This window comes from Gobio gobio (assembly GCF_949357685.1).
Source record: "Gobio gobio genome assembly, chromosome: 2".
Lineage (NCBI taxonomy): Eukaryota > Metazoa > Chordata > Actinopteri > Cypriniformes > Gobionidae > Gobio > Gobio gobio.
The window spans coordinates 40,260,413-40,286,158 of NC_137098.1; the positions used below are offsets into that span (position 1 = coordinate 40,260,413).

The following is a 25,746-nucleotide window of genomic DNA, read 5'->3' on the forward strand; positions in this document are numbered from 1 at the left end:
AAAATTTTCCCCTGAAAAACACAAAATCATAGCCTAAAGGTTTAGGATGACAGATTTTTGGTTGAATTGTTCCTTCAAACTTTTTCCACAAGCTTTTTTAAAAAGCAGCCGAATGGCTATCCATTCCCTTAATCTTCAGATTTAGCAGGCTTTACATTTTTCTCGCAAATGTCAAAAAAATACACACAAAAAACATCATTGAGATGAGATTTTAAAGTAGAAATACAAAGGATGGGAGAAGGAAAACAGAGGAAGAAGTAGAAAGTTTAGTGGCGCTTACTTAGCCATTAAGTGCCCTAGGTGTGTTAAAACAAACAAATCGTCCCGCTGGAGCCAAGAACCATCCTTAATCCATAACTTAAAGAAAGGGACTTCAGAAGAGATCTGAGACTGCATACTGGAATTGGGTTTTGCATTTTTCAAAAGGTTTTCAATTATTCACTGTGGAAAATATGGGCACAACATCAGCCAACCCCATTTCGCTCTCACACACTCCGGCTCTCCTCTGGGTTCTTGAACTGGGTGTCTAAAATTTGACCTATCTGCTCATTCAAGCGACATGCAACTAAAAGAGCAGAGAAGAGAGGGTCTAGAGAGGGGGAAAAACATCAATATTGCTTTAGCCCCCAAAATGACACCACGTAAGGGAAATGATAAATATATCTGTTCAAAATTTTCACAAAAGCCTTTGCATATGCACTTGAAGGCACTGAGCGAATAAATCTATAGCGTGTTCAACATCTACAGTAATTAAATCAAAGCTTTTATCCGTTGCCATTAAGGCGAATGCCTGGTAATCTGGAGCATCTTTCTTAGTAATACTCTTTCTCTTACACTCTCTCTCTCTCTCTCTCTCTCTCTCTCTCTCTCTCTCTCTCTCTCTCTCTCTCTCTCTCTCTCTCTCTCTCTCTCTTTCACTCTGTCACAGTGAATCAGTGGTTGGCATAGTTACAAATGCCATTGACAGCAGCTGCCCTACAGCCTCTCTCCTTTCCCTGCCTTTCTCTCTCTGAGGTGAAATATACATGAAGCAGGCCCCCCTGGCCTCCACTCTAATCAATGTTATTCAATTACAGTCAGCCAGCATTTTACTGAAGCACTCCCTTGGGTTACAGCCACAGACAGCCTGGTCAGTCATCAGCTGTAACCCTTAGCCAGCTGTCTTCTTTCGCCAGCATATTACTGCCATACATCACGGCTCCTCAGTAGGTTAAACCCACATCTGGGCTGTAATGGTGTAGTGTTTCAGTGCTAGACACCAACTGTGCTCTTCAGTTCATACATATTGCCGCAATACGTCATAGTCAGTCTCTGGCTTTAAAGTGAAATCCTCAACAGCTGCAGTTGATAAAAGAACAATAACCACCTTCAAACAGTAATTCATAGTTAGTGCATCGTTCATGACAAAAACATCAGTAACTTCAAGCACACAACTAAACACGCACGATACTGCTACACTACATGTTAGTGAGAATGTTAGCAAGTGTATTTTCAATAAATCTTTGAATATTTAACATTTATACAACAGTTTCACTGCGATTGCGAGTTCTCAACCAATTTGTTCAAAAACACTGATTCAATCAGTAACGAAAGACTACTGCTGTGTGTTACTTGGAGATGTAGCTGTGTCTAAAATATTAACCGAAAGAGTTTTATTGAACTGTTGTATAAAAGCAATGTTCTCTGTTGGTCTTAATTCAGAGAAAATATCATGCATTAGCTGAAATGAGAATAAATACAAAAAAGTTAAACTAAATTTTAAATGAACAATAAGGAGACACAATTATAGTATTATATAATAAATGCCTAATCACTTTGCATTACATCTGCGCAGTATGATCAGTACAAAAAGTGTTTGATACACTATAATTCTTGTCTTAAACATACAACACATGTTTTTGTAAAGAATACAACCCAAAACTGGTATTTCAGAGTAAATATTGGTCCTTTAGCAGGCACATTTTTGAGGACTGTACCTTTGGAAGGGTGTATTTAGGGAATCTCATTTGAACAAATTCATTCCTCCGGTATGAGACATAATACTTGGTGCGATTTCCTGCAGTTACCTAAAAAAGAAAAGAAAGACAGTGTATTTATTTTGTTTACCATTGCAGTTTTTATTTCACTATCCTAATAGTGGAGTCATGTCTTCACCGTCAGCAATTCTGAGACAAACCTTCTTTACTATTCATCCTTTTCAGTCTCGGTTCACACTGTTGATTTTACCTGGTTGGTATTATCCCAATAGATTGAGTTTCTACTAGCCCTAGTCTGTTGGTTTCTTATACAAACTATTCATAGTTCACATATAGTTCATATAGTGTCCAGTCTGCATCAGCGTGCCTCTGACCGAACATACACATTTCACACACTGTAGTCATGTTTCTCAAGGGCATATCTGAATTATTTTTAACAGCTGCAATCCCGTCAAAAAACTACTGATCAGGTGAAAAGGGGTAGGGGAAATTAGAAATGAATACAGAACAAGAGCAAATGTCCTTGAGTCATTGTCTAATTATAAAAGATCAGAAAAAGGAATTAAATATTGAAGAAAAAAAGGACAGAAGGAACAAACATAAAAGAGGCAAAAGCAAGACTGAAAGTCAAAATAATGTATGCAAGATCAAAATTACTGCCAATCTTGTGGACATACTGCATATTAGCTTGTCATATATATATATATATGTGAGAAAGTGAGACATTTTCCTCTAAAGCAAAATGAAAGCCTGAAAATCTCCCAGCATTTGAAATGCTATAGCTGTGGCTGCATGTGATTTAGAGATGAGAGACGTCATCAGTCTATGCATGTGAAAATAGACTACCATGCTTTTGAGAAAAAAAAGCCCAGCTCTGCACTTCTGAAAACATTTACTGAGCCGTGAATTGCCCATGAGGTCTAGCACTTATCAGTTCTTTCTATATCAGCCAAAGGGACAAGGTTAATTGATGGTCATGCTTTTAATGTTGGATAAACACCCAGAGTCCTGCAGGTGCATTGATTGTCCTTGCTCTGCTACAGTGTGTGTGTGTGTGTGTGTGTATATATATATATATATATATATATATATATATATATATATATATATATATATATATATATATATATATATTATATATATACACACTGTATGGCTGCCTGAAATGTTTTAGCTTGAATTTTTTTTCCATCATGACATACTGTTATTTAATAACGATGAACAACTATTGTCCCTGGCAACCGATTTCCTAGCAGTGCTCGGTAATAATAACTCAAAGTCAATTTATTTATCTGGCAAGCAGTTGTGTAATAAGTGGCATAATGTGCATTCAGAAGGTCATTATAAAAAATAAAACCTTTTAGGGAAACATAACACCTTGACCAGGGATTATTTTGCTTGGCTAAAAGTACATTATCCCTTACATGTGTAAGACACACACACACACACACACACACACACACACACACACACACACACACACACACACACACACACACACACACACACACACACACACACACACACACACACACACACACACACACACACACACACACCTGTCAGGCATACCATTATGACCTTTGACAGGTGACGTGAATAACACTGATTATCTCTTCATCACAGCACCTGTTAGTGAGTGGGATATATTAGGCAGCAAGTGAACATTGGCTGCGTCCGAAACCTGGAAAATGCTGCCTTCGGAGGACACATTTCAAGGTAGGAAAGCATGAAGGCACTTCCAAATCTAATGTTAGCTTCACTTCCTGTCTGCTGCTTCATCTGATCGCATTTTGAAGGCAGCATAAATGTATCCTTCACTGCCTTTGATATCCCACAATCCTGTGTGTTCCATTCTGTGACAGTTGAGCTAGAAAAAAAAGATGCCGTTGAAAAGTTGCGTTTGCTGGTCAGTTTCTGTGTAAATGTACATTTTTAACCAAAATGTTCCACTTCTAATGTAATTTCTAGCGAGAAATTACTAATGTAGTAATTAAATATTTGTTTAGTTCTCACCAAAGCTCTCTCTATTTTGCTGTAAATCATTAAACTGTTACACTGCCTCAGAAGTCCGAAATCAGTTTTGTGAGGTGCCTTCATGCACAAACGCTGCCTGCAGAGTCATTGTCTGATAAGGCATTTTGTCCTCAAAGTTGATGTGCTAGAAGCAGGAATAATGGACAAGTGGAAGGATCTAATCGAGTTGACAAGGGCTAAATTGTCAGAGCATCTCCAAGACTGCAGCTCTTGTGGGGTGTTCCCGGTCTGCAGTGGTCAGTATCTATCAAAAGTGGTCCAAGGAAGGAACAGTGGTGAACCGGCAACAGTGTCATGGGCGCAAGGCTCATTTATGCATGTGGGGAGTGAAGGCTGGCCCGTGTGGTCCGATCAAACAGACAAGCTACTGTAGCTCAAATTGCTCAAGAAGTTAATGCTGGTTCTGATAGAAAGGTGTCAGAATACACAGTGCATCGCAGTTTGTTGCGTATGGTGCTGCATAGCCGCAGACCAGTCAGGGTGCCCATGCTGACCCCTGTCACCCACCGAAAGCGCCAACAGTGGCACGTGAGCATCAAAACTGGACCATGGAGCAATGGAAGAAGGTGGCCTGGTCTGATGAATCACGTTTTTTTTACATCAGGTGGATGGCCGAATTCCCTGGTGGATGTGGTCTCTTTCAGCAGGATAATGCGGCCTGCCACAAATCAAAAATGGTTCAGGAATGGTTTGAGGAGCACAAAAATGGGTATGAGGTGTTGACTTGACCTCCAAATTCCCCAGATCTCAATCCAATCGAGCATCTGTGGGATGTGCTGAACAAACAAGTCCGATCCATGGAGGCCCCACCTCACAACTTACAGGACTTAAAGGATCTGCTGCAAACATCTTGGTGCGAGATACCACAGCACACCATCAGGGGTCTAGTGGAGTCCATGGCAGCAAAAGGGGGACCAACACAATATTAGGAAGGTCATAATGTTATGCTTTATCGGTATATATATATATATATAGCAAAAAGTGCTATAAAATACAAAACAGATAATTTAAGAATAAATATAATAATAACAATTATTATTATATTTTACAGAAAAACATAAATCAATAGAAAAGTCTAAGGTTTTATAATAAAATATTAAATTATGATATAAAAAATTGTGACTAGCCTAATGTCTTAATTTTTGTCTTATTTTATCTTATGTATTCAATGAGAAAGAAAAAAGTACTGTACACTTCTCTACACCGCGAATCTATCGCTGTACAGTTATAAAATAATATAATTTCTGCCTCATTCTGTGATGTGAAGCATGTCAGATTACAAAAGTACGTTATTTCAAACACTCGATTAAATGTTCTTTTGTTGGACAACAGGTTTGTACAAGTTTGGAAAGATGTTTGGCATGTTTGTTGCTTTTTCTAATGCACATTAAGGGGGCTTTCACACTGGGCACGGTTGCTGTGGTCCGAGCGCGATTGTTCCCGGCACCCCCCGCAGCGTTGGTCTGGTTTCACACTCAACTTGATTCTATCGAACCCTGGTGCACTTGTTCATCTTCTTACTTCATCAAAAATGTGCACAGCGCATGATAGAAAACACACTGCGGTAAAAATATTATGTTTTTTATTAGTTTGGTGCTATTATGTGCAGCTGAGTAAACAACACTTCGGTTTACTGTAGGCCCTATGTGAGTCACATTAAGTTAATTTGTTGCCCTGATTGCACGCACTATGCGCAAATACACTCGTATCCAAGGTAAATTATCAACACTATCATCCCTTACATGCGTTTTATTGAACTAAATACATTATGCTAAAACACATATGCAGGTTACTTTTCTTCCTGAACAAATGTGCACCCGAGTCCGTGTTACTTTCACATTCACGTGAATCGCGGCACAGTTCGAGTGCCACCGAACTCAGACCACCTCCTTCAGATAGTCTCAGGTTCGGTACCCCGGTGTATATATATATACTGTATATGGTCTTCAGCAAGGACGCATTTCATTTATCAAAAGTGACAGTAAAGCAATTTGTAATGTTACAAAAAAATTAAATTACAAATAAAAAAATTGTATTAGAATTTTGAGTTTTCTATTTATCAAAGAATCCATAAAAAAAATATTTAAAGATATTTAGCATCTTTTTGCAACAGTGATAATAAGGAATGCTACTTGACCAGCAAATCAGCATATCAGAATGATTTCAGTAGGATCATGCGACACTGAAGACTGGAGTAATGATGCTAAAAAAATTCAGCTTTGCATCACAGGAATACATGACAGTTTAAAATATATTCAAATAGAAAACAGATACCGTATTTTAAATTGTAAAATTATTTCACCATTATCATTAACACATCATTTTACCTTCACAAATATGTATTCCTCTTGTACTGAGAGGGAATTGTGGTCAATCTTCCCCAAGAACTGTGCTGTCACCATTTTATCAGAGCAGTTTTGGATGAGACATGTCACATAAAGGTATCCTGGTGAAAAACAGAAAGAAAAAAAAACACAAAAAGCGTTAGAGGAAAGGGAGGGTCAAAAATGTGACTTTCAAAAGTTTGGAAGGACTTTCATTTCTATGCCTGATCCTATGGCTTTTGTACAGTATGTGAGTGTTTGTATTTCATTCCAGAGGCGAACGGAGCAAAAGATATCTGCAAAATGGGAGCTTTTAACAAAATTAGCTGAAGCTGCTCCTCACTGACACATTGCTTTGCTCCAGAATGGCAGGAAATTAATTATGGGAAAACAGTGCCGAGGTGCCCTGTTGACGTGGCCTTTCTGTTTAGAATCTCAAACAATAGCTGGCTCAGCAACCTCTACAAAACACACACAAACACACACATTTATCAATTCTAAAAAATAACAACCAATTGTAAAATAATGAAAAAATGAGAGGAGAATGCATGCCCCAAAAATCAAGGTCAAAGGTTAAAAAAGGTCAAAAGACAAAGTGGGGAACTTAATTGCTATTCTCATAATGCTGTTTCCTCTCATTCTCAGTGGTTTTATTTTTTTGTTATTAATTTTGGGAAAACAAATGGGCAGACTACTTCAGTGAAGAGGACGAATGGTTAATCAAAGCAGTACAGCAGAGAAATTCATTAAAAAGCAATTAGAATGGCTGAGCGCTTTGCTTCTGTCTTCTGTCACACAAGGTCAGACGTGTACACACACACACACACACACACACACACACACACACACACACACACACACACACACACACACACACACACACACACACACACACACACACACACACACACACACACACACACACACAAGGAGCATCTTATGGGAGGTTGAGGGAGCCACTGAGCTAAAGCAAAAACACTTGAGGTCTGCATCTGTCTATGTGGCACAAACCCAACCAATATCGGGAAATAAATGTTCATTTATCAAGAGAAGGGCTGGATGTATGTGTCCAGTGTGATCTTTTATACTGGTTAGAAACAATCCTCACCTCCCTTAGGGTTTGATTGTATGCGTTTTTAGGTTTGCAATGGGACTGTCAGGCAGTGTTTAACCTTCACTGGCTAGAGTGTGATGGAGCTCTGTGCAACAGTTTGCTTCTGTACGGCTGGTCTCTTTCACACACAACCAACACATAAGCTTCACAAAACAGCTCAGCCAGGAGGAATTCACTGAAAGAGGTTTGTGTGAATGAGGCAAAACTAAAGACTCAAAACATCCCATCTGCCCTCTTTTGCAGTGGTTTGTTACGGTATGTAGAACTGAATGAAAATGCACTGTTCTATAAAACATTTGCACTCCCTTACCACCGCTGATGTCTTGAATCTCCATATGAACCAAATCAGGATCCACATCCACCCCCGTCACAGCCCTTAAACAAAGCATACAGTTAGTAACACAGTGAGAGGATCAAACAAAGAAGGGCATCTTAAAGGGATAGTTCACCCAAAAATTTTTATTCTGTCATAATTTACTCACCCACATGTTGTTTCAATGACTTGTGCACAAAAGACAAAAAGGAAACTCTGAAAGCTTTCATCTCACACAAATACCTTAAATATAATGCATAACTATTTTTATGATACTTTATTGTACTGTTGTGCTTTTTAAAACTCCCATTCATTGTAATCGCATAAAAAAGAGTGACCAGTGACAGTCTTCAGAAATTCCCCATGTATTCCATAGAAGAACAGTCATAAATCATAGTTAATAAATGATGCCAGGGTGAATGTAATTTTTGGGTGAACTATCCCTCCTCACCCACACAGACACACACACACAGACACACACACAGACACACACACACACACACACACACACACACACACACACACACACACACACACACACACACACACACACGCACGGGTGGGGTTTGTGCTTAAAGGGTTAGTTTACACAAAAATGAAAACAATGTCATCATTTACTCACCCTCATGTCGTTCCAAACCTGCAAGACTTTCATTCATTTTCGAAACACAAATTAATATATTTTATCTTCTATTAAATCTGAGAGATTTCTATCCCTCCTTTTTCAGTCCACGCAACTACCACTTTGACGTCTCAAAAAGTTCATAAAGAGATCATAAAACTAATCCTAATAAGACTAATAAGACTTGAGCAGTTTAGTCCAAAATTTCTGAAGAGACACGACCGCTTTATATGATGAACAGATAAACAAAAGCTCAACCGTACTTGCTTGACGTACGAGATCAAACCTCATTGGTTCTTGCTGAAGCTCAAATGTGTTGCATAACACATGAGAACAAACCTCATTGGTTCTTGCAGAGGCTCAAATGTGCTGCGTAACGCACGCATGAACCTCATTGGTTCTTGCTAAAGCTCAAACATGCTGCATAACATATGAGAATGAACCTCATTGGTTCTTGCGGAAGCTCAAACATGCTGCGTAATACATGGGAATAAACCTCATTGGTTCTTGCACGTCAAGCAAACATGCTTGAGCTTCCATTTACCATAACTGATGTGTACGGAAAGCATCCGTGTCTCTTCAGAAAATGTTGGACTAAACCGCTCGATTCATATGGATTAGATTTACAATCTCTTTTTGAAGTGTCAAAGTGGCAGTTGTGTAGACTGTCAATGGAAGGACAGAAATCGCTAAGATTTCATTCAAAATATCTTTATTTGTGTTTCATGAACGAAAGTCTTAAAATGACAATAGGGTGAGTAAATGATGACATCATTTTGAACTAACCCTTTAACTGGTTTAGGGGGGGGGAAATCATGCATGATAATGTGGATATCCGAGAGTGTCGCCCACCCCCCTCCTCCCAGCATTACAGATGAAAATTAGTGTTCTAAATTCCTCTAATATTTCTAATATGGTAAAGTTTACAACATAAAAATGTTTACAGCAACATATGGTAATATCTACATAATCTTGCTCCACATTGATTTATGGCAGATTACTAGGCAACATCACATGATGAGTCACAATGAGCTCAAGACTCCTCTCCTGACCACCCTCCCAGACAGCATCCCTGTCCATTAAAGCCACACTGATTTATGCCCTCTCCTCTCCAGACCTCCCCTTCTGTTGTTTTATGAGCAAGGCAGCAGACGGGGAGGACAAGAGAGAGGCAACCCTCACTATGAACTTATTCTGTCGCGTCTTCTGAGGCAATTCTCTAAGATGTTTTAAAGAGGTTTGGAGACAGTAGAGAGGGAAGGGGTATGACCCTTATCAAACCCCCTACTGCTGAGGAATACAGTAAAAACAGCTTCACATTTACAGTGTCATTGTAAAACCTCCAGCCAAATAAAACATGCTGGATGGAGTTTATTATGGCAGATGCTGACAGGGAGCTGACTTTTTTTTTATCTTTTATCCCTATCAACCACACACAAACTATACAGAACCGTGTAAGTGGATCTTGTGCGCCGGGAGGATGGCACACAAGCAACAGAGAGCGAAAGATCAGGAAGGAGAGATCAAAAAAGAGAAAGAGAGGGTCAGACAGAATGACTGGTTGGGGTGGAGAAATAAATCACTTCTGTCCAGGATTTCAATCCCAGCTGTGGTAGCAGTGAACCATAACCAAGGAGAGAAGGAATGGAAAATAAAAAAGGGTTTGAATTCCACTAAGAAGGTGGAAGAAGAGAAAGAGGGAATTTTGTTTGGGGGGGGGGGGGGGGGGGGGGGGGGGGTTAAAGAGAAAGACTTAGAGGGCGAGGTAAAGTGTAGTAAAGTAAACCAGTACTGACACCCAGAAAGACCTTTCTTTCTTCTGTGGAATACAAAATAACTTATTTATAGCAGAATGTCCAAGCTGCTCTTTTCCGTATAATAAAAGTAAATAGTGATCACAGCCATCAATCAATATTTCAGTGAATAACAGCTTATATTTTAGACTGCTCCCTATATGAAGTCAGAAGTCATGCAAGACCATGCTTACAATGGAGCTGTACAGCCCCTGATCCCCATTGTATGGAAGACATACAATCAGACAGTCTGCTAAACATCTGATTTGATGTCCCACAAAATAAAGAAAGCTATACAGGTTTGAAACAACATGAAGTGTGGAGTGTCTTTTAGAAAAAAAAGTCACCAGAAAACTCTGTCTTTAGTAACACGCTCCTGTAGCAGAGTCCATTTGTGACCCAGATCGGTGGAGATATACAGCTGAAAAACAGAGAAAGACAAATAAATCACAAGTTATAACATTGATTTTTTTAGGCTGGATTAGATTAAAGCACACTTTGCAAATTCTCAGCATCATGATAATCAGATGAGCGATTCATTGTATACGGTATATAACGATTAGGTTGTGGGAAACTGTCCATATATAGCAATTAAAATCACAAACGGTTAGTGTTTTTGTGTGTGTCCATTTGTTTCCAATTGATCATCTCTATAATGAGATTATATTGATAACCACTTGCATGGAAAATACACACCAAACTGCACCTCATCAACACAATCAGACAAACACACATTCACGGCCAAAATAGCAAACCCGCCATGTGATTTTTCATTGTCTTTTCCGTTTAATCTCAGAGATGATAAATGCATGTTGCAAGCAGTGTCTAGGGGTTTTAGCAATTCATCAAACGCACATAAACACACACAAACACAGAGTTCTTGCCTTGTTGCTCACCCAGCCGTTAACAATGTAAACACGCTCTTTAGCGAGAGACAACCATGGCCTGAAGGCCAAACAGTGCAGCTCATAACTCTAATAATGAGGATGCCAATATGCTGGAGAGCAGGAAGCATTACCATAAGCAAAGCTGGGTGAGAAATGTGTTGAGAACAGTTGGTCATGTCAACCAGCTGAGACCTAAATCATTAATACTGAAACAGCCACAAAGACTAATTCAGGCAGCCGAGCCTGACAAGAAAAGCTACGAGCATGCAGCTGGAATTAAGATATTATGGTCTTGTGAGTGACCGGTTTGAAGCTGGCAAAAACACTGACTTCAATTGGTGTCATCAATAGTCATTTTCTTGACTGTATTAATCTGTGTTGGCCAACACTTTCATGACTGACCTTTGCTTCCTTGCTGTAGGCCAAAAGTTTGTCTTCCTCAGATGGATGGAAGAGGAGTGTATCCACGATGAAGGAGACAGGCTTCCGTTGAAAGGATGCACCCTCATCTGTGCTGATGAAGAGCATCTGATCACGTTCATTGATGCTGGAGCTCACCAAGATCACCTACAAAAAAACACAATGTCTTTAGTGACTACATGTCAAGATGTATGTTGACTAGTTTACATATATTAGACAGTGAATCATGGTTTCCTGGTCACAGATTTGTCTGAATTAAAAAAATATCATTAATATAATATATTATAATATAATATAATATAGCCAGTTTTGGTATGTATGTCACTTCTGTTTAGTTCTATAGTTTAGATATCTATTACAGTCTAGAGCAACAATTTACTGTACAGTATGTGATATTTTACTGCCACATTGAATTTAACCAACGTGGGGCTTTTAGTCACTTCTTAAAGTGCATTCATGTGTTCCTTTATATATTTTGCTCAACACATATAAGACAAAACATGCTACAAATAAAAAATAAAGAGACAAAAAGACACAATTGAAGTCGATCTCTTAGTCAGAAAAAAAACTAGCCTAGCATTCAAAATGATTGCTACGCCCCTGAATGACCCAGAGTTGTGTGAATTCATCAAACCGCAGGAACTTTTTTCGTAAGCTGTAGTTTCTTTAACAACCTTTGAGTGGCGCTGTTGTTCAACCAACTGTCCAGTGAAGCGGCTCTAACAGGAGGCAAGTTCACTACCTGCTACCAGTACAAAAAAACATGCTGGAATCCTCATGGGGATTGCCAAACAGAGAGACCCTCAAAGGGATCTCTGTGAAACAAGTTATCCATCCCAAAACAAAGACTCTGGAGGAAAAAAGGAAAGACTCTCCTCTCTGTAAAACTTCCCTCTTAAAGCAATAACGCGCAGAGTTTAGCACAGAGTCTCCTTTGTGGTCTGTGGATAAAAGCCATCAAACAACATCCTGCGCCTGTCCCAGAGGAGTACGGCGAGCTGGCAGGGCTGGAAGAGGCTACAGAGGCCGGTACAATAACATGGGGCAGAATGTGGTGGTCTGCAATGATGTCTGACTGACACTTTGTAATGAGGTCTTAGTCAATGTGTGTAGGTCATGTAATAAGTTATGAGATAATCTACAAACTACTCTCTCACAATATTCAAGTTACATAGTGTCATTTAGAATTAAGCTCTGTATGTCCGTTTATGATTGGATGATAGACACTGTGGACAGCTTAGAGCATTTACATGAGAGAACAATCATCCTGCTTGTCTCAACATTGCTCTGAAAGAGCTATGTTCAGATGCTTTACCTACGAAACCATGTGACTGTATTGACCTAATTACTTATGCTAATGTACAGCAGTAATATTCATCACGTGTCAAAGCTCTGAACGAGTCGCTAATTCAAGTACTCCACTGAGTCTTTTCGTGCAGTGGAACTTTGTAAACAGAACAGCCAGCGAAAGGGACAAACATGTCTGTGTATACATGTGTGTAACTGCTTTTACTCAATGCTGCTCAACTAATTTAGCTTTCCACCCAATTTCATATGCAAATTGGCAGTTTTGATATCCAGTCTGTGCTGAGTGGGAAAATGAGAAGCATAGAGAGATGAAGAGGGGGAGAGAGTGAGAGAGGTCTGTTCTGTGCACCTGAGCTCATCCACTGAAACAAAAGACAGACTTGAAGAAAACTGACTGCGGCAATGGCCGATTTTCAATACTCAACCACACAAAGCCGAGGGAAGAATTGTGGAGCACTGTTTGAAAGCTGAAAGCTTCTCCTGAAACGACCAAGACTTGCTCAGCTTTGCATTCCAGCTTAGCTGTCCCTGATGCACCTCTCAGAGAGAGAAAGAGATAGGATTCTCCTATAAGAGATGGGGTCAAATGTCAGTGGCACAGATTAAAGGCAGATCACAATTCTGTCGACCTTTAATCTATCTCAAGTTGTTCTAAACAGAAACGTGTATCATTCTTTTAAATCAGCAAACCTGGTTCATAACACTGTTTCAAAAAATTATTCATTCACAAATCTGCCCAATGTTCCAATTGCTTTCCAGTCTCAGTGAGTTTTAAGTTGGTTTTAACAGCTCATTGTGATAAATATTAACATAAAGGGATAGTTCACCCAAAATTGAAATGTCATAATTTACTCCCTCTCATGTGGTTCCAAACCTGTATGACATATTTTAAAGAATGTTGATAACCAAACCGTTTTGGTGACCTTTTACTTCCACTAGTTTGGACAAAAAAACCACTGACACAGACATTTCTCAAAATATCTTCTTTTATGTATCACAGAAGAAAAAAAATCATACAAGCTTGAAACGACCTGCCTAAGTTTCATTTTTGAAACAATAAATTCCATTTGACATTTGTACTGGCTACTGTATACAGACCACCAAGGCACAGACTATCTTTTTTGTTGTTGTCAGAGATAGTATTGGCTGCAGATTAAGTTTTAATTGTTGGTGATTTTATTATCTATGTAGAGAATGAAAAAGATGCATTGTGATTGGCATTTATAGACATTATAAACTCTATTGGAGTTAGACAACATCAACATGTCAGGGCCCACTCCTTGTCGTAATCATATTTTAGATTTAAGGCAAGACACAGGTGAATAGGGAATTTTTTTAAATGATAAGATATCACTTTGAAACTTATCCAGTTTATTACTGGCATAAACTAAAAAATAAGAAAAAAATGTATTACAAGTTTTGTGTAAATTAATGTTTTAATATGCAAATGATGCCTTACATACTTAAATATACGCTCATTTGCATACATTTCCAAAAACAAAATCTGGAAATTGGAAAGGACCAGGTTTAAAATTCTTGATTTTAAGGGCTTTTACAGAGGGGATTCTAGATATTTTGTGCTTTAGTAAATTAGAGAATACTGACAATAGCCTTAAAAAATACATTTTCGCCATGTTTTTGGAGTAAAAGGACCTATAACTCAGGATAGGAATGATATATCAACAAATCCCTCAGTAAAAGCCTTCAGAATATATTTCAGGACTGGAAATGTTGGTGCTTGTAGGTGCTACTGAAGTGGATATATCTGACTCTTAGTGTGAGGAAAAAACGAGAAAACGGCCTTTAAAGTTTTATATTGTATAACTGCATACATTTCTATGAATCCCCCAACCTACAAACAAAATATATATTCAGATCATTAATATCAGTAGTGTATAATATTTAAAACACATGGAAATTGATAAATGATAAATCAATTATTAATACAAATAGACTTAAGCTGACTATACAGGGAGTGCAGAATTATTAGGCATGTTGATTTTCTGATCATATTTTTTTTCCAGGCACATTTGACCAATTCCAAACCACAGTAATCCTAATAACTACTATTGATTTAGTATTTAATAATGGATAAGTGATATATAATTGTTCATGAAGGCTGGAAATGAAAATCACCTTATATTCAGGTGTGCAGAATTATTAGGCATGTTTTCTTTTACAGATAAATTGAGCCAAAAAAGAGATTTAACTCAGACTGAAAAGTCAAAAAGTATTAAATGCCCATGAGAAGGATGCAATACTAATGCAATACTAGACATTGCAGTTAAGGCGTGACCATTGGACAGTGAAATGCTCGTTGGGTCAGCAGGGTCAGACAAAAACATGTGGCGGAGAAAAGACACCTGTTAACTGCAAAAGAATTAAGAATTAAGGTGAAGAATTAAGGGTGAAACCATCAGGAACCCTTTAGTCTCCAGCACCACCATTTTCCAGAGCTGCAACCTACCTGGAGTCTCCAGAAGTGCAAGGTGTCAGGATCTCAGAGACTTCAGTTAGGTAAAGAATCCTAAAAAATGACCCCCACTAGATAAGAATCACAAGCTGAAGTGTTGTAAAATACATGAAGAAGGTTTTTTTATAGGCTTTATGGACAGATAGGTTGAGAGTGACTCTTGAAGGACCAGCACCACATCCTCTAGTACCACTGTTTGAAGAATTCATCTTCCAGAATCTGGCAGTACGTTTTGGGAGTTCATTTTTAGTCCATCCTGAAGTCCGTTTTGCAGAGATGGACTAAAATGAACTCCCAAAACGTACTGCCAGATTCTGGAAGATGAATTCTTCAAACAGTGGTACTAGAGGATGTGGTGCTGGTCCTTCAAGAGTCACTCTCAACCTATCTGTCCATAAAGCCTATAAAAAAACCTTCTTCATGTATTTTACAACACTTCAGCTTGTGATTCTTATCTAGTGGGGGTCATTTTTTAGGATTCTTTACCTAACTGAAGTCTCTGAGATCCTGACACCTTGCACTTCTGGAGACTCCAGGTAGGTTGCAGCTCTGGAAAATGGTGGCGCTGGAGACTAAAGGGTTCCTGATGGTTTCACCCTTAATTCTTCACCTTAATTCTTAATTCTTTTGCAGTTAACAGGTGTCTTTTCTTCACCACCTGTTTTTGTCAGATCCTGCTGACCCAACGAGCATTTCACTGTCCAATGGTCATGCCTTAACTGCAATGTCTAGTATTGCATTAGTATTGCATCCTTCTCATGGGCATTTAATACTTTTTGACTTTTCAGTCCGAGTTAAATCTCTTTTTTGGCTCAATTTATCTGTAAAAGAAAACATGCCTAATAATTCTGCACACCTGAATATAAGGTGATTTTCATTTCCAGCCTTCATGAACAATTATATATCACTTATCCATTATTAAATACTAAATCAATAGTAGTTATTAGGATTACTGTGGTTTGGAATTGGTCAAATGTGCCTGGAAAAAAAATATGATCAGAAAATCAACGTGCCTAATAATTCTGCACTCCCTGTAATAAACACACATAACAGTCACAAAAACGGCAAAAGAACTGTCCCTGTTGTATGTCCATTTACAACTATTTGAATCTAATTCTGACGGGATTTTATCGTCTAATCTGTTGTTGTTTACTTTCTTTTTATTACCTCTTGCTACTTGGTCTTTTCTGTGAACGTTTATGAGCTGATTTTTCGGCGAGAAATTCACATCGACCAATCAGATGTGGTTTTCGGCAGCAAACTTTCGCGGTTGGTTAGTTCTACAAAGGAAATGCCCATATTTGGAATAGACAGCGCTGTGTATGAGACTGAGAGCTTTATAATGATACCAGGCATGACATGTTTCTGTGAATGGAGACAGCACGGGAGCTCGCAGTAGAATAAGTTTTTATGATTTCGGGTAGAAATAAGTTGACAAAATATAATGAAATAACCACCTTAATGTGTAATGTTGACATTTTTTTATTTTGACATGAAAGCTTACATGTTAAGGGAGCAAACTGGCCCAAAATCTAAAAATTGACCACTGCATGAAAGAACAATGTTTTCACCTGCCGTGTCTCGCCTTAATATTGTCACACAGAATTGATGTTGATAAAAATTCTGCAGCAGAGTGGTGACATCTCAGATCATTATATAGTCTTGTGTATATTACATTTAGTCAAGGCGGCAAAACTAACTCCTTGTTACAAATATGGTGGAACCATCACTTCTACCACTAAAGACATTGCTTTAGAAATAACCTTCCTGATTTGTTTTAACTCCTCAGCGGTTGCTCCTTTGAACTTGAAGATTAAGGAAAACAAATACAACCTTAAGTATTTATTTGATACATTAGCTAAATTAACGAGAAATAAAGTTTAAACAAGTTTGGACCTTTCCAAACAGCACAACAGTAAAGACTTTATGATTTTTTTTACTTGCAAGATACTATCAGAAGAGAAAATAATAACAATTCAACCGTCTACTACAGTATCGCATCAATTTATGTATATACTATTATTTTACTTATCTGTGTGGTTATTTTTGTCATTTGACTCTTTTTGAGTTATTTTTGTCTTATAAGTGGAAATGAACCATGGTGACAGGTGTACATCATATTTATTTTCGGAAACAAGGGTGACTCTCATTCACAAAGAGCCTGCTTTCATTTGTTCTTTATCAGGTATGTTTTCTTTTACATTTATTTGCTTGTTTAATGTGATTTATCTTCCTCTTTGAATTGGTGATGAACTGGAGAGGAAACAAGGGTGACTCTCATTCACAAAGAGGCTGCTGTTCTTTATCAGGAATAAACGATCAGCGAAACTGCCGAATGCTGTCCTGTTCTTCCTAACACACAAAACACAACACAGACAACAGACCCGTTACACAAGCTCTTAACGAATTATAGTTCTTCACGTCTATTGCGTTCTCAAAATTTTGGCCATTTGATATTACCTAGAATATCAAAATCAACTGCACACTCTAAAAATGCTGGGTTAAAAACAACCCAAGCTGGGTTTAAAATGGACTAAAACTATTGGGTTGTTTTAAGCAAACATCTAACCCAACCGCTGGGTTAAAACGACCCATTCACTGGGTTAAAACAACCCAATTGCTGGGTTTAAACAACCCAATTGCCCTTTAGTCCATTTTCAACCCAACTTGGGTTGTTTTTAACCCAGCTTTTTTTAGAGTGCAGGCTGTAGATTATTTTCCTATTTAGTGCCCAAACTCTGGAATACTCTTCCTAGTGTTGTTTGGGAGGCAGACACATTCTGCCAAATCTGTGCCGTATCCAGATCAGATGGTGGACCTGAATCTACACATGACCACAAACCAGCCCTGAATGCCAGCAGAGACCATGTCAACTAGACAATCCCCTGTGAAGACCTTGTCAACACGACAGCTATCGGCACAGATCCTCAGCAAAGACCATGAGAACCAGACAGGTCCTTTGCACAGACCCAGATGGCCAGCTTCATCTCAATACCGGCATGATGAATCCGATCTTTAACCAGAAGAAACTGGATTAAATATTTTTAATGATATAAATCCACAATCTGACTTTTGACTTGTGATGTAGCTATATTGAAGTGCTAAAAAAAAAATCAAGCGTAGTGTTAGTTCTGACAGGTTACGTTAGTCAAGCTCGCATCAGCTGACTGTCAGCTGATCACGTCTACCTATAGGGATACGATGTCTATTACAGCATACCTATAAGCTCCTTCAGTACTATCAGCAGCTATTGCGTTTCTCCAGAGCTCATTTATGGCGAATTCGGACGGGGAAACCGCATCATGTCACTAGGAATTGTGCAATCGGGATTTAGCGAGAGGAATTCGTTACCCACGTGGATTTCACCTCAGATTCATTCAAGTTCGCAATTCGCAATAAACTGCCTGATCTGGAAGTGACCGAGTCGGTAGTGCTTCTCACATGCTGCATTGTTGACATGGGCTCGCTGAAGTTATACTAATGTAGCCTAACTGAACCAAGAACAATTCAGATGAGATCTGCACTCACCGTATGAAGAAGGATATCAAGAGAAGATCAAACATCCACGTCACAGCTGGCTATATTTCATTGTTTTCATGTAGCTAAACTAAGTTCTTTTTTTATGCTCATTGATAAAAGCTATCAGGGTATTGGCAACAGGCTTGTTGCTATGGCCATTTGTGTTGCATGCTCTAGTCATTTTCAGTAATGCTTGTGCTAGGCGTATGCGATCATATTGGCAAATGTGCGTTTATCTGTTGTAATTGGCAACTTGCTTGTTGCTGCACCATGCTGTGCATTAAACTTAAGTCAGGTTGCTTTTGTTTGTTGTAGCTCTTTACACGGCACAGATTCAATCAGCTTGCGGTGAGGGACAGGAAATAACGATTCATGGTGCAAACGGAATCATTTATGCTGTGGGGCAGCTCTAAAAAGACAATAGTAAACGGTAATTGTTCAGTTGAGTCAGCTCAGCGTTGATTCTGTAACTGCATGTCCGTTCTTAAAGCTATAGTTGATATTGTAAACACGCTTGTTCTTAAAGCTATAGTGCTTTTGGAAACACACTTGTTATTAAGGCTGTAGTTGCATTGGAAGCATGTGTGTCTTAAATCTATAGTAGCTATTGGAAACATGCTTGTTCTTAATACTACATAGTTGCTATTGGAAGCATGTGTGTTCGTAACGCTTTTGGAAACAAGCTTGTTCTTTTTAAGTATAGTTGCCATTTGAAAGGCTATCTGGTTTCTGTTGGAAACATGCTGGTTTTAACACTTAAGCTATAGTTGCTATTGGAAACATGCTCATTCTTTTAAGTATAGTTGTCATTTGAAACATGCTCATTCTAAAGGCTATCTGGTTGCTATTGGAAACATGCTGGTCTTAAGCTATAGTTGCTATTGGGAACACGATATATTGCACATGCTGTGTTAATGTTAGCAACATGCTTGTGGCTTAAGCTTATCTAGAGTATCGATAACATGCTGTGCTAAATACACACAGCAGGTACGTTTCACTGCAGAGGTCTCTTATTCAACACTAACAACATCGTGGCTTGGTGATCCTGCGAGGGAGTGCGGAGCCGTGGGGGTCGTCATCTTCTCCTCCACAGCCGATGGAATCACCCCAACAGGAGCAGATCATGAATGAGGAAGTTCTGTATTTAATTGCTAGCTGCACGTTGCATCTAACTTGGAGATGTTGCTGCAGGGTGTATGTTTCCCAGACCAGACTACTAGTTTAATACTAGTTCTGTGATTACAACAAGCTGGTTGTATCAGATGGTGTATGTGTTGCCATTAAGGCAAAATGTTAGGGACTTTTAATTTGATAGAGACTTTTATTTTGATTTGATGTAGACCTGGAGTTTGGGGTTAGAGTTTATTTCCTGTACAGAAGTAAGGAAGGTGACAGAATGTGAGCACATGTAATCCATTTGTTGTTAGCACTAGAAGCAATGTTGTAAGTACAAAAATAATTTTTATGTTAATAAGTTAATGTTACAATACTGTTTAAAAAGAAAAGACTACACATAGTTACAATATTTATTTACGTTTATTTACAGGTATATTTCATTAGACAAGATTTATGTTAAAACAGTCAAACTTTATTTCTTTGTTACAGTTTTCACTCTGTCATGTAAGATGATGTTGAAGCCACAGTAAACAGCAAGAAATCGCTCACTACGACTTGTCGTCATTTTTGCATCAGAGTTAGCTGGTTGTATAGCTACAGTTGCTACACTGCAGTGAGGACAACACAGTGAAAAAACAGAGAAAAGTTAGTGTTGAACATTGTGGCAGGATGGAAGGGAAACGTGCTAAGTCTTCCGTAGCAAGTGGAAGTTCTCACTCATCTGCATCATCAAGGAGTGCAGTAATCCGTGCACGGGCTAAAGCTGCAGCTGCTAAAGTATGTGCTGAATATGCAGAAAAAGAGGCTAAAGCTAAAATAGAAAAGGCAACTAAGGAAGCTGAATCACAGTTGGAGAAGGTAAAAAGAGAGACTGAGCTGGAAACACTCGCCATGTGTCGTGAAGCAGCGGCTGCTGAAGCTGAAGCAGCCGTTTGGGAATCGGCCGACTCAATTGCGAAGTGTATTGTGTTGGATGAAACAGGCTCGTCAGGTGAAGATAAAATGGAGCGGACGAGCGAATACGTCCAAACTCATTTTGGCCCAACTAGCTCCCCAAAGCGAGAAGCTATGAACGCTTGCTCTCAGGCTTTTCAGCCTGCTACAGATGGCACTCTCATTTTCAGTCCGAACAATCCCTTCTCTTCATACCAGCAGGTTCCTGTTTCTTCACATGAGCCACGACAGGCTAATAACAAAGGAAATGGGAATTTATCAGAGGATGGTCTAGGCGATGCTTATGTTCCACCGGCAGCCAAATTGTCATATGGTCAGACTTTAAATGAAGTCGATTCAAAGAAGTTCCATAGTGACTTGAATATTTCTGCTCCGTGCTATTACCCCCAGCTAAAAACTGATCAGAGCATGTCTGCAACTGAACATCTTGCGCAATATTTAGCGCGACGTGACCTGGTGAGTGCAAGCTTGTATGAGTTTGATGATAAACCAGAAAATTATCGTGCTTGGCAGTCTTCGTATAAAAATGCTACACAAGGGCTGGGTCTTACTGCTACTGAGGAGCTAGACTTAATGACTCGATGGCTTGGCAAAGAATCCAGCAACCAAGTGAAACGCCTGCGTTCAGTGCACGTAGCAAATCCAGATATAGCACTCAGAAAAGCCTGGGAACGTCTTCAGGAATGTTACGCAGCACCAGAGATAGTTGAAAAGGCCCTCTTCACTCGACTTAACAAGTTCCCCAAGGTTTTAGCGAAAGAAAATCTGAAGCTAAGGGAGTTAGCAGATCTGCTGATGGAAGTGCAGTGTGCTAAGGAAGACGGCTACTTTCCAGGTTTGTCCTACCTGGATACTGCACGAGGCATTGAACCTATAGTAGCCAAGCTGCCTTATGGACTTCAGGAAAAATGGATTTCTGCGGGTTCAAAGTATAAAGAAGAAAATGGAGGACGGTTTCCACCATTCGAATTCTTTACCAGATTCATGTGCTATGAGGCAAAGAAAAGGAATGATCCCAGTTTTGCCCTTTTAAATGCTAGCGGATCTGCTGTAAAGGCTGAAAGTCCCCAATTTAAAAGCACCAAGAACCCCATTGCAGTTCATAAGACCAATGTCTTCCCAGCAGAGTCGAGCACTTCTAGTGATCCAAATAAGAGCTGCCCTATACATGCAAAGCCACATCCACTGAAGAAGTGCAAAGCCTTTAGAGCCAAAGATCTTCAAGACAGGAAAGTCTTTCTGAAGGAGAGAGGATTCTGCTTCAAATGCTGTGGCTCGAATAGTCATGTGGCGAAGGACTGCACTGCAGTTGTGAAATGTTCTGAGTGTGACAGCACCAAGCATGTCTCCGCAATGCATCCGGGCCCTCCACCAAAGATCACTGCTCCAGTTACCTCGCCACAGAATGGCGGGGAGGGAGAAGAGGGTAACGATAGCGGGGAAGTCGTCAGCTCAAGCTGCACTGAAGTATGTGGTGTAGGACAAGTTGGGAGGTCATGTTCCAAGATATGCCTAGCAAAGGTGTATCACAAGGGCTGTCCAGATAAAGCCATCAAGGCATATATCGTTTTAGATGACCAAAGCAACCGGTCATTGGCGAGGTCCAGTTTCTTTGACCTTTTCAACATTCAGAGTAAGCCATATCCTTACTTACTGAGAACGTGCTCCGGCACAGAGGAAACATTTGGCAGAAGGGCTGAAGATTTTATGGTCAAAGCACTCGATGGGAAAGTGACAATCCCTCTTCCCTCGCTTATTGAATGTAACGACTTACCTGACAACCGGGCTGAAATTCCTACGCCAAACGCCGCTCTTCATCAACCTCACCTCGTCAAGGTAGCAGAACACATTCCCGAGTTGGACCCTACTGCGGAGATCCTCCTGCTGCTTGGTAGAGATATAATTAGAGTGCACAAGGTAAGGGAACAAGTAAATGGCCCTCCAAACGCCCCTTTTGCTCAACGTCTTGACCTGGGTTGGGTGGTGGTTGGAGAGGTCTGCCTAGGGAATGCGCACAAGCCAAATGTCAGCATTTACAAGACAACAGTGCTTGATTGTCAACGGCCCTCGCTCCTCCAACCGTGCACAAGTGTTATGCATGTCAGGGATAAGCTTCATGGCAAAGAGCCCAGGAAAAGTGTCTTAGGGCCCAGCAGGGCTAAAGAAGACAGGCTGGGTAAAAATGTATTCGATCGCACCGAACAAGACAACAAGCTGGCACCATCAATTGAGGATGAGACTTTCTTGAACATAATGGACAAAGAAGTCTACAGAAATGATTCACACAGTTGGGTCGCTCCACTACCGTTCAGACAGCCTAGAGAACGTTTGCCTAACAACCGCAGCCAAGCACTCAAACGTTTTGAATCACTTCGTAAATGCACAACTTGAGGAGAAAGCCGGAGATGGAACAGCAATATGTGGCATTCATGGGCAAACTGCTGGAAAATGATCATGCTGAGGTGGCACCAGAACTAATGGAAGATGAAGAGTGTTGGTACTTACCAAGCTTTGCAGTGTTTCACCCACAAAAACCAGGTCAAATCAGGGTGGTGTTTGATTCGAGCGCCCAACACTCCGGGATCTCCTTAAATAATGTGCTATTGACTGGCCCTGATCTTAACAACTCCCTTCTGAGAGTACTCATGCGGTTCCGAAAGGAAAAGGTGGCTGTTATGGCAGACATACAGCAGATGTTTTACTGCTTCCTCGTAGAAGAAAAACATAGGAACTATTTGAGATTCTTATGGTTCAAGAACAATGATGTGGCAAGTGAAGTCGTAGACTACAGGATGAAGGTCCATGTGTTTGGGAACAGCCCGTCTCCAGCAGTGGCAATTTATGGGCTTAGAAGAGCTGTCAGAAAGGGTGCGCAAAGATATGGACAAGACACCGTCAACTTTGTCGAGCGCCACTTTTATGTTGATGACGGTCTTTGTTCTGTCCCTACTGATGCTGAAGCCATTGACTTGCTGCGTAGGACTCAGGCTTCATTGGCTGAGTCCAACCTTAGGCTCCACAAGTTTGCATCGAACAGTACGGCTGTCTTGGCAGCTTTCCCAAGTGAGGACTGTGTGGCAGCTGGAAAAGAGGTAGACCTCTGTGGGAAGGAGTCGCCCACCCAACGCAGCTTAGGCCTCTTGTGGGAGGTAGCTAGGGACACATTCACCTTCTCTGTGTCAACTGATGTAAAACCGTTTACCCGCCGTGGAGTTCTCTCCCTGGTGAACAGTGTTTTTGATCCCTTGGGTTTTTTGGCTCCGATCGTAATCCAAGGAAGAGCCCTTCTCAGAGAGCTGAATTCTGGGGCTTCAGAGTGGGACACTCCATTACCTGAAGATAAATTAGGCAAGTGGGAGGCTTGGCGAAACTCACTTCAAGAGTTGAAGCACTTCCATATACCAAGGATGTACACAGGCATCTCTCTAACCAAAGCCGAACGAGTGGAACTCTGTGTGTTCTGTGATGCTTCTACAATGGCCATTGGGGCTGTAGCCTATTTGAAGACCATCCAAGAAGGCATTGTTGACATTGGATTTGTCATGGGGAAGTCTAAACTTGCTCCTCAATCTGAGCCAACCATACCAAGACTTGAGCTGTGTGCTGCGGTCTTGGCTGTAGAAATGGCCGAACTGATTCAGGAAGAACTGGACTTGAAGTTGAATTCCATTAAATTCTACACGGATAGCAGAGTGGTCCTTGGATACATTCATAACCAATCCAGACGGTTTTATGTATATGTCCACAATCGAGTCCAGCGTATTCGCCAGACCACGAATCCTGAACAGTGGCACTATGTACGCACAGACGACAATCCGGCTGATGTTGCATCAAGGTCTGTTCCAGCATCACGTCTCACACAAACAATGTGGTTCAGCGGACCTACCTTTTTGCAAAAGCCTTCCATTCAACCAGAGCCTATTCAGTCATTCAGCTTAGTTTCACCAGAATTGGATGCAGAGATTCGTCCAGATGTGAAGAGTTATGCCACCCAGCTTCACGAGAAAGGTCTCAGCATAGAGCGTTTTGAGAGGTTCTCCACCTTTGACACACTCCAGCGAGCTTTGGCACTCTTAATTCACATTGCGAGATCTTTCAAGTTCCCTAACATCATGGACAAGTGTAGGGGATGGCATACATGTGAGCTGCCTCGCTCTCCAGATGAGCTTTCCCAAGCAAGAGAAGTCATCATTAGAGCCGTTCAGAGGAAAGCATTTGGAAAGGAATTTGAAGCTCTAGAAAGAGACAAGCCAATTCCTCTAAACAGCTGTCTACGTCGTCTCAACCCTATCTTGCAGGATGACCTCATCTGCATTGGTGGCCGTCTGAAAAACGCAGATTTAGAGATTGTGCAAAAGAACCCTGTAATTCTCCCAAAAGACAACCATGTTTCCTTACTGTTCATCAGACACCATCATACCCAAATAAAACATCAGGGCCGACATTTAACAGAAGGCTCTGTGAGAGCTGCAGGACTCTGGATCTTGGGAGGTAAAAGGCTCATTAACTCAACTCTTCACAAATGCGTGACCTGTCGTAGACTCAGAGGTCGGATGCAGGAGCAACTAATGGCAGATTTGCCACCTGAGCGCCTCAAGGCCTGCCCTCCCTTCACGTATGTAGGGCTAGACGTCTTCGGACCATGGCACATCACTACCAGACGTACAAGAGGAGTTCAGCCTGAGAGCAAACGGTGGGCCATATTATTCTGTTGTATGAGCTCCAGGGCGGTTCACATTGAGGTGATTGCTTCAATGGACACTTCAAGCTGTGTCAATGCCTTAAGGCGTTTCTTTGCCATAAGAGGACCAGCCAAACAACTGAGGTCCGATTGTGGCACGAATTTCATTGGGGCCTGCAGAGAACTTGGGATGAGAGCAGATCATCCAG

The 25,746-nt window shown here is 40.3% G+C and overlaps 1 protein-coding gene across 2 annotated transcripts in view; it reads right to left on the bottom strand.

The window, feature by feature from the left end:
* The window catches only part of sorcs2 (sortilin-related VPS10 domain containing receptor 2), a 219,534-nt gene that overhangs the window by 28,852 nt on the left and 164,936 nt on the right, over positions 1-25,746 (bottom strand). For both annotated transcript variants that reach the window (XM_079839013.1, XM_079839014.1), the window contains exons 4-8: positions 11,469-11,633; positions 10,527-10,600; positions 7,762-7,826; positions 6,341-6,459; positions 1,977-2,066 (exon numbers count right to left, since the gene is read on the bottom strand). In XM_079839013.1, coding sequence (XP_079695139.1) covers positions 1,977-2,066; positions 6,341-6,459; positions 7,762-7,826; positions 10,527-10,600; positions 11,469-11,633 — 513 coding nt within the window. The remainder of the gene's footprint in view (positions 1-1,976; positions 2,067-6,340; positions 6,460-7,761; positions 7,827-10,526; positions 10,601-11,468; positions 11,634-25,746) is intronic.